This window comes from Orycteropus afer, unplaced genomic scaffold, assembly GCF_000298275.1.
Source record: "Orycteropus afer afer isolate SDZICR_OR568_19922 unplaced genomic scaffold, OryAfe1.0 scaffold00170, whole genome shotgun sequence".
Taxonomy (NCBI): domain Eukaryota; kingdom Metazoa; phylum Chordata; class Mammalia; order Tubulidentata; family Orycteropodidae; genus Orycteropus; species Orycteropus afer.
Window position 1 is genome coordinate 914,609 of NW_006921757.1, and position 17,213 is coordinate 931,821.

Genomic DNA, 17,213 nt, shown 5'->3' on the forward strand with positions numbered 1-17,213 from the left:
TAATGGGCCTGGAAAACAAGAAGGCGTGTTCTCAGCACTTCAGAAAGTTTGTGCAAACCCTGAAGGACAGAAAGAGATGGGCTCAGATTGGTGGAGAAAACGGTAGTGCACACACTGAGAAGTGAGAGTGCCTCCCGGGAGAGGCCTTTATCCACAAGTACAAAGCACCTGAGTGAGAGGGCTTGAGGGACTTCACCAGAGCAATTCATCAGGCGCCACTTTCAGAAGCACTGGGCCCACTGGCCTCCACCACTTTCCTGATGGCCACAGAGCTGCAAGGAGCAGAGAGTTTTGACCCTTGGCTAAAACCCAAGCAACATTCCTCTGAGAAAGTATAGGGATTTCTGCTATTACACGCTTACCTGTATGCGTGTTCCCAAAAATCTCATATCCCACGGACTTCACCCACCCACTCAACCACAAAACCAACCAATCCCCAAATGTAACAAACAAACAGAGCTTCTGGGAAAAATGGGTTATGAACAGACCACTTAACCCCTACAAAGCTCTGTGGCCCAGGCTCCAGCAGAACTGGTCCTACTGAAAATATGGGCATATATTCTCATACTTCCCAAGTGGTCTTAACCTCTGAGACTCTCATGCTCCATCCTTCAAGATAAGGTACTATAGGCTTTTGCTTCTAGTAGAAACCATTTTAGTCACAATTTAAAATTGGATCCAAGGGACAGCCTTTTTTCTCACCCATTGTTTCAATGCTGGAGTAAATGTCTTCACGGCCTCAGGTTCCTGCTGAGCTTAACATGACAGAAAGCAAAAAGGTTCTGGAAGCCACTTAACAGTCACGATTTCCACTAAAGGAAGTTACCGCTGTAGACTTTTCAACTTCTGATTTCCTAGTTTTTAAATGCTGTCTCTAACAAGTCGGGAAGCACACCCCTTCTTATCTCAATACTTTCAGGTTCTTGGGAATATTGCCTATGAGGCACCATGACTTCGACTTTATACCAACGCCATTCCTCAATTTACCAATGCCACTGAGATATCTCACTTCAAAGAAATGAATGTTACAGTAGACAAAACAAGCGAATTCCCTGGGGAAGGACCACAGATGGACACTGTGACCTGAGAGAAAAGCAGAGGCCTAGGGTCTGAGACAGCTTTGGCTCATCAAAACCTCACCCCGGGAAACACACTGAAGTTTGAAGGAAAGCCCCTTTGCTCTAACAACTTGGAGGGGTTGCAACTTTCCTGCTTGCTCAGTTCCAGGCCCAGATGCTGTCAGGCACCCTCCAAGGAAGCCTGCCTCTGATACTCTGATATCCCTGCCCACTTAGGCCTTTCCTGCCCAAGACCCCCTGGGGAAGCTGGCCCAGGCAATTGCTGAGGAAGGCCACACCAACTCCAAGTATGAAGCTGCCTCATCCTCCCTTCATAAATACAGATCAAAGCTCACAAAAGGGTGAAGCTCTCGTGAAAGGAACGGAATAAAATGAACAAAGAGAACATCCAGTCGTGGGGAAAACAGATGATGAAGGTAACAGAGGAGGGGATTTTTCTTTTTAATAATATCCTTAGAGATACCAGAGAAAATATTGTATTCATAAACTAAGAACGGGATACTATTAAGAGAACAATTTAAGAACAAAAAAATTAAATATGAGTGCTGAGATTAAAAAAACAAATAAACTGGGAAAAATTTAAAGAATAACCTCTGTTAAGTCTTAGGAGAGCTGAAACCTTTGGTTTTGAAATGAACAACGTACACATACACTTTACACAGTGCTTCATACACACCAGCCATTCTATATAGACTTGTAAATGACCAAGTGAGTGAGTGAATGAGCGAGTGAGATGAATGGATAAGCAAGGGAGAAGGAATGAACGAGAATGAGCCAAAATGCACGGCTGGCTGGCGAAGCAGATAATCTAAAGACACAGTTGAAAACAGTTGTTTTGTTTTGCTAATGAGAAAAGTTTACAGAGATATGAAGCATAAGGTCCAACACTAGTAGAATTTCCAGAAGTAGAAGGCAAAGGTAAAACAGAAAAATCCAAGAAACAACAGAAAAAAATCTCCTTGAGCTGAAGACATGAGTGTTTAGATTTAAAAGGCCCATGGAGACAGACGTGGCAGTCTGCTCTTGTAAAGATTTACAGCCTTGCAACCCCTATGGGGCAGTTCTCCTCTGTCCTATAGGGTTGCTATCTAGTAAGAATTGACTCCACAGCAATGATCTGGTTTTGGTTTGGAGTATGCAACAGAAAAAAATAAGGCACACCTAGAAATATTTTAATAAAATTTCAGAACATCAAAGATACACACAGCATCACAAGAGACTCTAGGAGAAGGAAAAAAAATGTTACAGTGATAGAAATGGAAACTGAATTTCTCATAAGCATTGATGATACAATAGAACACAATGCCTTCAAGGTTTTCAGGAAAAAAAACAAATGCTGAAGCTAGAATTTTAGAAAGAAATGAACACACAAGAATACAGGTACCACCAAAGAAGTAAAAAGCAGAAGCTGTGAGGAAGGCAGCAGCTGCGCCTTTACCAGGGGAGGCAGCCCAGAAAGTGAGCAACTCCTTGTGCTCTTCAGAGCAGATGGAGTTGGATGCAAACAGGGACCTGTCAGGCCCCACAGAGCCACTTTGGTACTGCGTGACCCAGGAACCACCCTCTGAGAAGAAAATGATGGAGACCTTCTACGGGCAGTCATTAAGTGTCTGATTCAGTCTACGGACAGTCAAGTTACAGACCCATCTAAAAATAAAGATATAAGGAGTATTACTTTTCATTCATATTTTAACGTATTTCTAACCAGAAAAGTCTGTGAAAGCCCCTGGCAAAACCCAAATTAAAAATATCCTTTTATACCTTATTTACATGAAGTCACTGTGTTTCTTTATACAAAAATGTACACAAATGTAGTTTTGTGACTGGCAAAGGCTGTGAATAACAAGGCCTCCTTAGGTCCCACCCCCAGAGCCAAGAAATCCCACGAATGAACTGAGATAGAAGAGCCTCATCCATGGGACTCCTTTGTTTCCTGTTATAGTCCCAGTGCCTGGCACACAGTAGGGGCTCAATGAATATCTGTTCAATTCAGAAGCACACAATCTATTGTTCTCAGTAGAGTTATGGATGGAGCAGCAACATGGACCTTGTCTAGGTCAGCCCAAGGATGTAAGAACTGGTAACATTTCTGTTCTTTCAAATAGGGCTTCTAACTTATACTATTCTGAGGACTGTATCTCTTGACATTCTTCCCTTCTGATGAACTCCTTTGATTTATAGAAACGCTTCCCTTTCTCCCAGGCCCTCCATGGTTTATACTTCAAGAGATTAATAAAAGGAAGCTTCCCAAGGACCAGCTCTCAGTGAATACTCCAAAGTCACCCACTGCCTGGCACTCTCAATGGATATTGGGGGCAGGGGGAGAAGAGCTCTCACGTATCTCAGCTGATTTGCAAGGTCCAAAGGTGCCATTACGATTTCTCAGTTAAACTTAATCTCTATACAGAAAAATGGTATAAAGTAATCTGAAACCAACAAGTTTCTAAAGGAATAGAATTGGCAGCATGAGGTTCCCATGGCCATGGACAGCTACAACACATTTGAGTGAAAGAGGAAGACTGACTGGAAACTCAGTGGTATTTTCCTGCCTCCAACACTGAATCCTGTGTAACAGCTAAGTTTCTTCTAGTGCTTTAAGGGAAAAATCCATGAAAATGACTGCCATACTTGACTTAGTAGGAGATAGGTCCGTTACTCAACTATTTGCAGACTGAATGCCACAGCTGTTTGCGACGGCCTCAGAATGGTGGACAGGGATACTCCCACTATGCACGGCAGAAGCAGCACAGTTATGTAAAGAAAGCAGGCTATGACTTCCAGAAAACCACCTAAGCTGCTCTTTCCAGATGTGGTTGGATTACCCAGTAATCAAGGAAAGGACAGGCTGATTTGTGCTTTCTTACTAATCTGTAGTGAACAATTTCACATTTTTTCCACCACATCAATGATTCTGCTGATAGGTATGGCTGGCATTGTGTCTCTCCCAACCCCACAGCACCTTCCTACAGAAGTAAAGTTTCTTTTCCAATTTGCAATCCCTGACAGGGCCAGAGTCCCCAGTAAGCACAGGTAAGCCTGTGCTTACCTGTGCTTATTTATTAATCTGTAGTGAACAGTTTCATGTTTTTCACCACATCAAAGATTATTTGTTACAGATTAGTAAGTAAGCACAAGTAAGTTCATGCGTACCTTGCTTATTGGGTAATTGCCCCTAGAGTTGACTGGATACTTCTGATTTAAGAAAAAGGAAAAGCCCTTCATTCTGGCACCTTCTTTTTCCTTCAAAGCAGAAAAAAGTTTTTTTTAAAAAATAATTTGGTTAAATATGATGGAGTGTAGGCAATTAATCTGTGGAGCAAGGGTTGGCTACAACCCAGACCCTCCACCCACCCCGGGGCCAAGGGGCGGACGTGAGTGCTGCCACTGCGCGTCGGTGGCCACTGACGGGGCCTTCAGGACACTGTGGGACCTCTCTGAGTAAGAATACTAGGACCAAAAGCAGGGCTTTAAAAGAGGTCACTTTCTTCCTGCGTTTACTCTGAAAGACATTAGTATGTTTAAAAGATTTGAAAACTCTGAAAGATAGACCATTTGGCCTGATAGCAAAAGCCTTAAAACCATGGAACTCAAGCCAGGAAAGTGGGGATCATGTGACACTTATTCCTACTGTGGCTGAGAAAAACGGAAGCAGGATTAGAAAAGGATTATTCTAGCAGAACAAGACCAAGACCTAATCTAATGCCTCAGTCACTAACAGCTGGAAAAAAACAAAGTATCCTTCCAAATTGGAACCAAAGGGGGAAAAGGGCAAAGGAAGGCTCATTCCTCACAAGTTGGATAGTCTGGTTCATATTAATAAAGTCAAGTCCTATTATGAAGAACCTGAAGAGACACAAAGGAAGGTGCTGGTGACAATCATTAGAGCAAAGGGGTCCCCTATGATATGCCAAGCCAGGAGCTCTCCAACAGTGTCTCAGGTGGTATGGCCCCCATCTTCATACAGGCATGCTGGGGAATGGCAGTGGCTACACATGGACACCGGGGGGTCGGGGAAGACAGTACCGGCAGCAGTGGAACAGAGTGAATACCACTACCAAAAGCAAACCACCGCTCTGAAAATGATGATCTGCAGAAATTAACCAGTGTTTTCCCGTTGCTCCTCTTCTGTATCTCCAACAGTGTCATCCTTCCCTTTCCCCCAGATGGGCCATGACTATTATCCCTGCCACTGTGAGAGTTTTCACATAATGACAAAGAGTGGGGAAATACCTTAGTGGTGCTATACCTTCCAGATATGTGGCAATTTTCTAGGGACAAGGTGGGGAGGAGGTGTGGTGGTGAGTATGAACGTGTGATGCTTGACCCTAAACTTTATTGAAGGTGGACCCTAAATTATGGATTTTAGGTGCCTCTTTCTAAACGTGCATAAATTTCCTTCTAAAGCTTTTCTTTGAATATGTGATATGCAGAAAGACACGAGCAACCAGTTAATAGATGATAGGGGTTTGCCAAATTGGAGCTCAAAGTAATTGCGAAGTCCAGCATTGGGAAAGGTCACCCCAGAAAAATCTCGCTTTTCAAGCAGCTCTGGCAATAGCAAAAGAATGAGATGTTAATCACTGAAGCTAATTACATAGAAGACTAAATCACAAGAAGAGTTATTTAAGTGTCTTAAATACAATAAAAAGTAATTAACAAGAAGCGCCATCTTGACAGCTTCATGTCACCAACCAGCCTGAAAGGCTCAGCTAATTCCCAACCCAGGAGCCAGAGAATGAGAAACTACTCAAAGTTTGATCTTTTTATTTTTTATTTAAACTGTTTTGATTAATGGATAACAACTCTTGCTAAAATGCACAGTGAAGTTAATCAAGGAAAAAAAATTTAATCTATTAGAGGAACGACAAACCTCATTCTCATTGATTCCCCTGAGGATGAGAGAGGGGAAGCTGAAGCCTGCATCAAACCAGGAAGGCCACTCAGGATCCTGTGACTCAATCCCTCCCTCCCACACATCAAGAGGAGCAACAGAAGGATCAGACTGAACCCTGTCGAGGACACAGACATTCACCCACTTTGACATGTGAAATACATCCAAAAATCTGCTTTGAAACAGCCCAGTAAGAGATTCCATCTCATCTGCTCTTTCTTTTCATTTCCCTGAATCACCAGCTTCACAGAAGCTATTCCACAGTCAAGAAGCCCAGCTGATGGCTTAAATGACTGGAAGGCTGTGAAGACCTATATAACGGAAACTCACAGTGTGAGTGTCCATCCACAGATGATATGAGACATTACTTGGACTGGATCTCTTCTTAATTCCCCAACAAGCTCAAACAAAGCTTGCCTTTCAGAGAGGCGATGCAGACCACAGAAGTTCTCATAATTCACTTCCCTTAACTGGCCTGCACATTCTAGTACCTCAGCAAAACCAGCTGGCCCATGCCCACCTAGGAGAGCCATTCCAACAAACCTGTGTAATTCTGTCCCAACCAGTGGAGTCATTTGTTCTTGTCCCCAAATCCGTTTACACTGATTGTGGTTGTTATTTAATTATGCACTTTGTCAAGTACTGTATTAATTGTTGACATATGAGTGCACAAAGAACGCATTTATGTTAGGAAAATAGTTGAAAGCATTAAAATGATTCAATAAAGAGGAAGCACTTAAAAATGGCTCAAAATAAATCAGCAAGATAACTGTAACAGATGAAGGGGATGTGAATCACAAGTCTAGGGTTTGATGGTTAGTGCTTTTAAAGTCCTTGTCCAAACAGGAAATTGTGCACCAGAACATCAAGTAGCCGACCTATACTGCCTATATAGCAAAGATTTAAAAAGGTATGGAAATTTTTATGTTTTAAATGAAAATAATATATTTGATATGTATTTTTAAAATAATTCCTTTATTTAATTAATGTTTTTTTACTAACTAACCATTTCATCAGAGAGAAGGCTTCTAACCCAAAAAAACAAATCAGTCACCACTGAATCAATTCCAACTCACTGCAACCCAACAGGACAGAGTATAACTGCCCCATAGGGTTTCCAAGGCTGTCATCTTTATGGAAGCAGATAGCCACATCTTCCTCCTACACAGTGGCTGAGGGTTTGAACTGCAACCTTTTGGTTAGCAGCCAACTGCTTAACCACTGTTAACCATCAGGGCTCCTTAGAAGGTTTTCTAGCATACCTTAATTCTGAATGTAGTTGAGTATTTGGATTTTCTTATTTACTAATACTTCAACGGGAGCTCTGGTAGCATAGTGGCTAAGGCACTTGACTGCTAACCAGAAGGCTGGCGGTTCAAACCCACCAGCCACTCCTCAGAAGGAAGGTTGGGCAATCCTACTTCCGTAGTGATACTGCCTCGGAAACCCAAGGAGGGGTCGTTATGAGTCAGGGCTGACTCGACGGCACATAACAACAACAACACTTCAACTTTTCCACAATATTATTTGAAGTGATGTGCAAAACTATAAAAAGTTCAGAAAAAAGGTAATTAAAAATAGTTATGTGCCAAAGAAGCCACACGTAAGTCTGTGGTCCCAACCCACATTAAAAAAAAGACCCAAACCCATTGCCAACAAGTCGATTCTGACTCACAGTTACTCCCACTGGGGTTCTGAGGCAGTAAATCTCCACGGAAGTAGATTGCCCCATCTTCTTTCTGCAGAGTGGCTGGTGGGTATGAACCGCCAGTCTTCTGGTTAGCAGTCAAATACCTTAGGCACTGCACCACCAACCCCCATAAAGCCCATCATTTAAAAAATTCAAAGTACATACAATCGTTCATAATAACAAATGGTACTACTTTGCAATGCACATCAAAACATTATTATTATCATTACTGTATTATGTTAAAGATACCTGAAAGTATCTTTATTATGTTAAAGGTATTTGAAAGTGTTTCTTTAATGTTTTTTATGCACAGAAAGGTACTATATACTAAGACAAACATTTGACTAACTGACATTAGATATGAATTGCACCTGTCACAACTTACATACAAATTCAACTTTAAAGACTGACTTGGGATCAGAAGTTGTTTATAATATGGCTCATCAGATCAGAAGTTGTTTATAATATGTCCTGTTTCACAGAACATACTGTGGCTATTAAGCGAAGTATGCCTGTCAAAGCACGGCAAAGGAAAAATAAAGGGAAGCTATGAGTAAGGTTAGAGTGTAAAAAGTATGCCATTATGAGAAATGATCTTTGGCACTGGGCTTCCAATACCAAAACAAAAGAGGACAACGATCAGTTACAAGTTTCACAGTATTGATTACATAAAAACAAACCTTAGCTCAAGAGCGACAGCCACTCTAGCTAATGAGACATCTAAGTACTCCCCGCTGTTCTTCAAAAAACAGACACTCTGCAGTACGGTCAGCAAATCATTCAACAAATTCACTGAGCTCCTGATGGATGCTAGATACTGGGGCTACAACAGGGAAAAAGAGATACTATCACTATCTTCAGGAGCTCTGGTAGCGTAGTGCCTAAAGCACTTGACTGCTAACCAAAAGGCTGGCGGTTCAAACTCACCAGCCACTCCTCGGAAGGAAGGTTGGGCAATCTACTTCCATAGTGATGCCACCTTGGAAACCCAAGGAGGGGTCGCTATGAGTTAGGTCCAATTTGACAGCACATAACAACAACAACAATATCACTATCTTCAAGGGACTTACTTCCTAGCAAGAGATGGCCTCAACAATCCCAGTACTTTTTTCCATTTCTCCTGACTGCAGCCCAGTTTAACCACAAGGTACAGTTCATTAAAAATAATTCTGTAAGAAAATACAAAAATCTTTCCAGATACCCTGCCAGGTCTAATCCAAGGAGACAATTTAAGGCTCTCAAAGAAAAAAATACATTTTATAGCCCTCTAGTAAATAAATAACACAATATAACACAACATAAGGAGCTCTAGTAGAGCAGTGTCTAAGGCATTTGACTGCTAACCAGAAGGCTGGTGGTTCAAACCCACCAGCTACTCCTCAGAAGATTAGGCAATCTATTTCTGTAATGATACCACCTCAGAAACCCAAGGAGGGGTCGCTATGCAGCAGATTCGACTCAAGAGCAGTGAGTTGAGTTTTTAACACAACATAACATAACATTACATATATGTTTCTTACTATCCGATTATATGCACCAGAAAGCAGAAAGGTCATGAACCTGGAGTACAGATATTCAGTGCTGTCAACTAGACCAACAGACTTATGTTGTTAACTGAGCAAATGGAAAACAGGGTAAACACCTTCTTTCAAAGACTTGGGACTCTAACATAAGCCCTGACTGAAAGAGAAAGTCATCTGACCTCTGCAGAGTCAGGCTGAAGGAGTAATTGCAGTCCAGGTCAAGATCAACACAACTGAGACCTTGGGGTTTTAGGCTATGGATGCCACAGCATACTACTCTGGAAAAAAATTTAAATTGGCTGTCTCAAAGTATCCATTAAAAATAATCCTTATTAGTAATAATGATGGCACAACATGAAAAATGCCATTAATGTCCCTGAGCTGTAAATGTGGAAGTTGTTATGTTGGTGAATGTCTTGGTGTGTATGTTTTCACCACAATAAAAGTAAAAATAAAAAATAATAATCCTTATGAAACACTCCCAGAACCCATACCTTCAAGCAGCACTACCTGATTCACTACCTGAGATGATCTACTCTAAGGGATTGTTAGATAAGCACTGGAGGAGGCCACCTGCCAAAAACAGAGATGTGAATTTTGACAGTCATGTCGTGGTTTCTGCCAGTAATTAGACAGCAGAAGCCGTTATCCACTGGCCGCTCCCTGTTGTAACATAAAATGTTTAATACAGGGAACGACAAACTGTTCAGCTTTCCACAGAAGGAAAGTATGGATGCAGTTCGAAAGAAGTGCTAATAAATTGGTAATGAATCATTATTGCAAGTTAAAGAGAAGAATGACCAACAAATGTCCTCGTTTTTCCCTATTTCAGAAATACTATCTGATTTGTCTAGAACCTACTTCTAACAAAATCTGACCTCGTGCTGGTGTTAAGGTAATGGCATAAAAGCTCCTTCTAGCAAAGATGAACCCTATGACCACTGTACGAAGATTAACAACATTAAGGAATACGAGAGTGGTAACCCCAAACCAAAACCAAACCCACTGCCGTGGTGTCAATTTCAACTCACAGTGACCCTACAGGACAGAGTAGAACAGCTTCATGGGGTTGCCAAGGATGGAAATGTTTACGGAAGCCAACTGTACATCTTTCTCCCATGCAGTGGTAACAGTGGCTAAAAACAGTCATTTCCAAATGTGACAGCCAGAATGAGGGGAAAGAGGCTTTGTTTGATGGGAGAGCTCTGACAAGGGACATCGCCAGAAGCTCCTCATTCCTTTCAGAGGCATGCTGTAGTTAGAGGTGCTACTCCTGGCAGGCTTCATTGTCTATTCAATGAGACAATCCCTGTTTTGATGAAAAGCCTGTTCTTTTCTTCCCCTCTACTATGCCCCTTAGAAGAAAAGAAAAATACCAGTTTGGTAACAAACAGCATTTAAGATTGTTAAATAGAGAGGGAAACAATTACCATGCTGGTATATTTTATGCAGAGTAAAGAATTGCTACCAGGGACTGACTGATTGTTTTAATATTTATTGTGGAAGCATGGCCCAGCAGGCTTCCGCCTTCCCTACCAGATACCTCCCTTGACAGACTCTGTTCATCAACTGGGCTGTAAGAGACCTTGGAATATAACCAGGATACAGCCAGCACAGTGGAAAAGGAAAACCCAGTCACCTACTAATTACATATCTCCATATAAAAAACATATCCAATTAGCCTCCCTTCTTCTTCCTGTGTGTGTGTGTGTTTGTCTACAAATGAATTCCTAAACCAACATGCAGAGGATCCTTCTAACTAAATTTTGGATAGTACCTAGAGTCTTGTTGACAATCAATAAATGGCACTATTAATTGTAATAATGTGTACTAAATTGGCCAAGTACACAGAGTATAATAATTCATAAATAATAACAATGAAGGTATATGATTAGCTAGTGAGTGACGATATGGTGCTTTGCAAACATGAAGTGCTACACAGCACATAAACAACTACACACCACTGTGCTGAGAACAAGAGCAAGAGAATGGAGCAGGGAGAAGGGAAGGAGAGACTCGTTTGAGCAGGGTCCCTGCCAGCCTGAACACTCACACTCCTCCAATGGTGACAGTGGCACAGGTCCGCTCGGAAAAGGCAGGCACCGTCTCTGTGGCTGGGCTGGCTGGTCTGATGTAGTCCACGGTCACACTGACCTGGAAATAAAGAATTGAGGGTGTTAGGCCTGGGCCACACATGCCTGCACAACTATGAAAGATCCACTCACTCACAGCTTGATCTTCTGGGTCTAAGATTAAAAACACAACAATTAAAAGCCAGCTGATAGCAGAAGAGTGTAAAAAATGCCTGGGCATTTAGGGTCCCACAGATACTAGACTTGACGGAGAAAAGATGTGTAACTCCCATGCAGGAAGGACTCCTAGATACTATGGTAAAGCTGTTCTTTAACTTTTTCTGGGTCAGAATCCTTTGAAAATCTGTTCAAAACCAATCAATCAATCATATAAACTGACTCTAGAGGAAAATGTAATTGTATATAATTATATACTGTATATAATTTCACTCTGCCTTAAATTCCCCAGGATCAGGTTAAGAGAGAGCAAGAGAAACCAACAAGAAGAACCTAAATCCCCAAAATGCTTGGTTGGCACTGGCGCTACAGTGTGGGAATCGAAGAGGCAGAGCTAACAAGGCCCCATAACAACACAGCTGGTGTTGGCAGGTACTGTAAAAAGGTAAGGAGAGAACTCAAAGTGCCTTTAGGTTTTGAATCAACAAGCCCATTTCCCCTCCAGAAGCCCTGCACTACCAAATGTAGAGACTGCTGCTGACTCCTTCTCCAGGAGAGAGTTCCAGACTGGGAAGAACTGAGGAACAAAAGGAAAAGGACAACTAAGGCGTCTTCTGCCCAAAGAACATGAAGAAAGACTAATGTTTACCTAACATGTAGTAGGATGCAGCCTACCCCCTCAAGGAACTAACAGTCTAGAAGGAAGAAAAGCTATGCATGCTAAAATAAACACGATTTAATGTCAAAAGAAACAAGCACAGGCAGTCCCTGCGTTAGTTCAAGATCTGTTCCTATGTGTGTCAGTTGAAATTGTAGGTAAATCACAATAAGTATATATGGCTCTTATTTAGCCTCACTTTAGTGCAAGGAGGAGCTACAGAGGGACAGTGGTTAAAAGCATTCAGCTGCTAACCAAAAGCTTGGCAATTCAAACCCATCAGCTACTATGCAGGAGAAAGATGAGGCAGTCAGCTTCTATAAAGATTTGCAGCCTTAGAAATCCTACGGAGGTCTTAAAAGCTTGTGAACAGCCATCTAAGATGCAATTATTGGTCTCTCCTCTTCCAGAGCAAAGAAGAAGGAAGAAAATCAAAGACAAATGGAAGCAATTAGTCCAAAGGACTAATAGACCATGGGAAACTCAGCCTACATGACCCGAGACCAGAAGAACTAGATGGTGCCCAGCTACCACTGTCAGCTACTTGGAAAGCAATCACAGTTGGAGATTCTGAACCGAGTGGGAGAAAAAAATATGCGGCAAAATTAAAAAACATAAAAAACAGCAAGATTACTGGTCAATTAGAAGTTGGAGAAACCCCTAAGACCATGGCTGCTAGTCCCTCCCCTGGTTTAACTCTCAACCAAACACTACACAGGCCTAGGAGCAGCACGATTACACCAGGGAGATGTACTCCTTAGAGCAATCGACAATGGGAGATGAGGAGGGCAGCACTCACATGGGCAGAAAGCTCCAGAGGCAGGAATGCAGAGGCAAGAAGGACACAGCGAAAGGGTAACCACAGGGAAGAAGTGGGAAGAGAGCTGGTACATTGTGGGGACTAAAGTCAGTGTCTCAGAACAAAACGTATATGAATTACTGAATGTAAAACGAATTTATTTTGTAAAATGTCACCCAAATCACAATAAAACGTTATGAAGAAAAAAAAGAAACCCTATGGGGCAGTTCTACTCTGTCCTATAGGGTCTCTATGAGCTGGAATGGACTCCACGGCAGTGGGCTCGTCCTGACTGGGTTAGTGCAAAAAAAGACTTAAAGCCTTTTCAGTGATTTAAAAGCAGTACATGCAGCAAGCTTAAGTGTGATGAAGAATTTGTTGCAAGTAGGGTTAGTTCCATCATTTCAAAGTGAGGACAAATTTATAGTAACATTAAAGGGCAAGTATTACTGTCCATACATTGGACGCTCGTAACCCAGGGCCTGCCTATATGTGGTTGTTGTTGTTGTTGTTGTTTGCCGTTGAGATGGCCCCGACTCATAGCGACCCCTCCTTGGGTTTCCGAGGCAGTATCACTACGGTAGTAGGATTGCCCAACCTTCCTTCCGAGGAGCGGCTGGTGGGTTTGAACTGCCAGCCTCTGGTGAGCAGTCAAATGCCTTAGGCACTATGCTACCAGAGCTCCCCCTATATGTGGTACACATTGGCAAACATACAGGGTCTGCCTTTATAGAATGAAAGTGTGTACTTGGTTTGAGTCATGGCCAAGATTTACACATCCACACCTAAGAGCTACAATAGGTCAACAACCTGAAGCCGTCCACACAGTTTGAGTTGCAGAAACTCCTATTCCAAACACCTCTGCAGTCCCCACTGACCAGCGTAAAGCCAGCCCGCTGCACAGGCACAGAGTTCAGACACATTGCCGGGGAGCACCATTAAAATCCTTTCAAACTGTCTGCTCCTCAAAAACACTCTAAAAATGAACATGAAAATTTGGAAATTTGGAAAGTTGCCTCCAAATGCCAACTGTCAGATCACTCACTCGAGCATTCCACCTGGTCACATTTTAGAAGCAACAAAAAGGACTGATACTGGAAAGAAAGTCAATTAAGGGCCGAGGTTATGGTAAATTGTTCTCTGGGAAGTACTGCTATAACATAACAACAAATAAAAGTAGAAAATAAAAAGATGACTCTGCACTGGGTTGAAAAGTGTCCCCTCAAACCCATGTCCACCCAGAAAGGTGTGAATGTGACCTTATCTGGAAATAGATTCTTCATAATGTAACCAAGTCAAGATGGGATCATACTGGGTTGGTGGAAGGAGGTGGGGTGTCCTAATAAGAAGAGGGAAACCTGGCAAGAGACAGGCAAGGACCACGTGAAGATGGAGGCAGGAGGAGGTACACTGGCCACAAGCCAAGGAATGCCAAGAACTGCCGGCAACCACCAGAAACTAGAAAAGGCGAAGGAGGATGCTTCCCGAGAGCCCTTGGAGATGGCACGGCTCTGCCAATGTGTTGATTTCAGACTTCTAACCTCTAGAACTGTAAGGGAGAAATGTCTGTTGTTTTAAGCCACCCCATTAGTGATACTTGGTTATAGCAGCCCTAGGAAACTAGTACAGACTCCTAAAGCCAGATGTCTATCTACGTTGGCACTACCAGGTCTTATTACTACTCAAAGGTAAATGTGATCAGATGGAGGTGAGACAGGGTTGAACAGCTAGTACTCCCAACTAAGAGGGAGTGTCCCTGTATTTGGCTAGCTAGAGTTAACACAGGCCAAAGCCAAGGCAAGGAGCAGGAGGACTGACTCACATGCCTGAGAGGGGAAGAAGGACCCTCCATGTTCTCTAAGTGGATACCCCCTGGACCTCTCCTCAGGAAAGGCCCTACAACCAGGCAATGGCTTTCTGAGAGCCTCTGTTTCCTGGCTCAGTGCAACTAACCTACAGTTCAGAAGCAGGAAGAGGAAGTCATGGTAAAATCACATAGGAAATCAGACATGTACAGAAGCTGAACCTCAAGGGCAGCCACGGCATGGGATGTAAAGTGTCTCAAGGCCACCTGTAAAAAGGGCACAGCCACAAGGTATGGTCCAATCTGGGGCATTTGGTGGAAAATCAATAAATACCTGGAGATGAGGAAAAAGGCCCATTGTGTTTCCACTCAGTCCACCTACCAAGCTCAGACCCGCAATTCGACTAACAGGAAAACAACTATCAGCTCTGCTTAAAAATAAACGTAAGTGTATCTCGAGGTTAGGAGCTCTGGTAGCGTAGTGCCTAAGGCACTTGACTGCTAAACAGAAGGCTGGCGGTTCAAACCCACCAGCCACTCCTCGGAAGGAAGGTTGGGCTATCTACTTCCGTAGTGATACCGCCTTGGAACCCCAAGGAGGGGTCACTATGAGTTGGGTCCAACTCAATGGCACATAACACCAACACCAACATCTTGAGGTTACTTTACACCTGCCAAAGCCAAGCCCCCTTCACAGCATGCAGGACACCAGCCCTTAAGTGCAAACATTACAGTCCAACACGAGCTGTCCACCTACAGAGAGGCCAACTTATCCTGAAGGCACCTAGGTCGTGCCGGTGGTAAGGATGGGGGGGGGGGTCACAGAAACCACCACCCAGCGAACACCTGTGCATCTTCCAGTGCAGAAGGCTGCAGTGAGGCAACATCCCCAAAGCACCGTTCAGGCAAATCAACAGCAAGAAAAAAATCTTTAATCTTCAATAACCAAGAGAAGCAACAATTACGTTCATCTACCAATTAAGTTTTTCCTACATCTAGAGAAAAAGAATTGAAACTAAGTCAGAGATTAAAGTGCTCTGAGTGCAAGTAACATTATTAAAGAAAATCTCAAATACAAACGAGGCCCTGAAAACAGCCCACAGCCAAGATACACACCTGCAGGCAGCTAGGACAAACCAGGAATTAAAGCCAACGTGTAATTAGCATTACGTCCCTCTCCTGCGGGTTCTGAGCTCTGCTCCCCTACCCTGGAGTTTTCCATCTCTAGATGCTCATCACAGACCTGTCAATCATGTGAATAAGAGCTGCAGTTGAAACAGTTCCAATTAAAACAACTACAAGTCTTAGCAATGTCTGCTTGAGTAAATGATAACCTGAATTTTGTGTTTGTGGCTAAGTACATACAGCATGGCATGAAGTACAAAGAAGAGTCAAACTGACAGATGTGTGTTCTTCATTTTCCAGCAAAGGTATTCCTGAAGGGTTTGTACAGAGCATTTTACATATGCATGGCATTAAAGCTACGTAAGTAACCCACAGCCGGGCCCCTGCACACAGCAATGACCACAAGGAACGCTGGGCTCCTTTGTTTGGGTCTCCACTTCTCGACCTGGAAAAGGAGAGCACTGGACTAGAACTCCAGGGCATCAGCTCACTCTGAAATTCTGAAAGCGACTTAGCCAGACCTGGTTGATCCTGGTCTCTTATTGCTGTTAGTGGAGTTATTCTGGTTCACGATGCTGTGACCTTTCGGATGCACATCCCAGGCCTGTCTTCTGAGGCATCTCTGCGTGAGTTTTTGGCTGGTAGCCACATTCTGTTTGCACCACGAGGGACTCCAGTGGTTCTCTGTTGTTGTTGTTGTGTGCCATCGAGTCAATTCTGGCTCAGAGCAACCAGACACGACAGAGCAGAGATGCCCCAGAGGGCCTCCAAGGCGGCAATCTTTATGGAAGCAGATCATCAGCTCTTTTCTCCCACAGTGTAGCTGGTGGATTTGAACTGCCAACCTTTCAACTAGCAGTCAAGTGCTTAACCACTGTGCCACCAGGGCTCCTTAGTGATTTCATGTTGTTGTTGTTGTTATGTGCCGTCGAGTCATCCCCAACTCATAGTGACCCCTCCTTGGGTTTCCGAGGAGGTATCACTAGGGAAGTAGATTGCCCAACCTTCCTTCCAAGGAGTGGAGACCTTTGTAATTCCTACCACACTCTCACTACAATAAACTGGAGCACAGATCGTAAGCCCCATGAGTAAAGACTACATCTTTCATTCACTGATACAATAGGCAAAGGGTCTGCATAATAGTAAGTAGCAGGGTCTGCAGACTGTAGCAGGGTCTGCAGACTGTAGCAGGGTATGCAGAAGTATTTGTTGCATGTACAAATACAGGAAGCAGAAACCCCTTCATCAGTCATGAAGTCTGAAGGGCACCTTTGAAATGAGATGGTGAAGCATTCTCAGGGCACTCTGTCAAACTGCTGACCAGTCTACTGTTTTACACAACAAAGATGTATTTGTTCGAACTGTGTGTGTGGCGTGTTGGGGAGAGGAGAGAGG

The 17,213-nt window shown here is 43.1% G+C and overlaps 1 protein-coding gene across 1 annotated transcript in view; it reads right to left on the reverse strand.

Moving 5' to 3' along the window:
* The window catches only part of SND1 (staphylococcal nuclease and tudor domain containing 1), a 573,924-nt gene that overhangs the window by 300,910 nt on the left and 255,801 nt on the right, over positions 1-17,213 (reverse strand). The window contains exon 12 of the mRNA XM_007946735.2: positions 11,237-11,337. Coding sequence (XP_007944926.1) covers positions 11,237-11,337 — 101 coding nt within the window. The remainder of the gene's footprint in view (positions 1-11,236; positions 11,338-17,213) is intronic.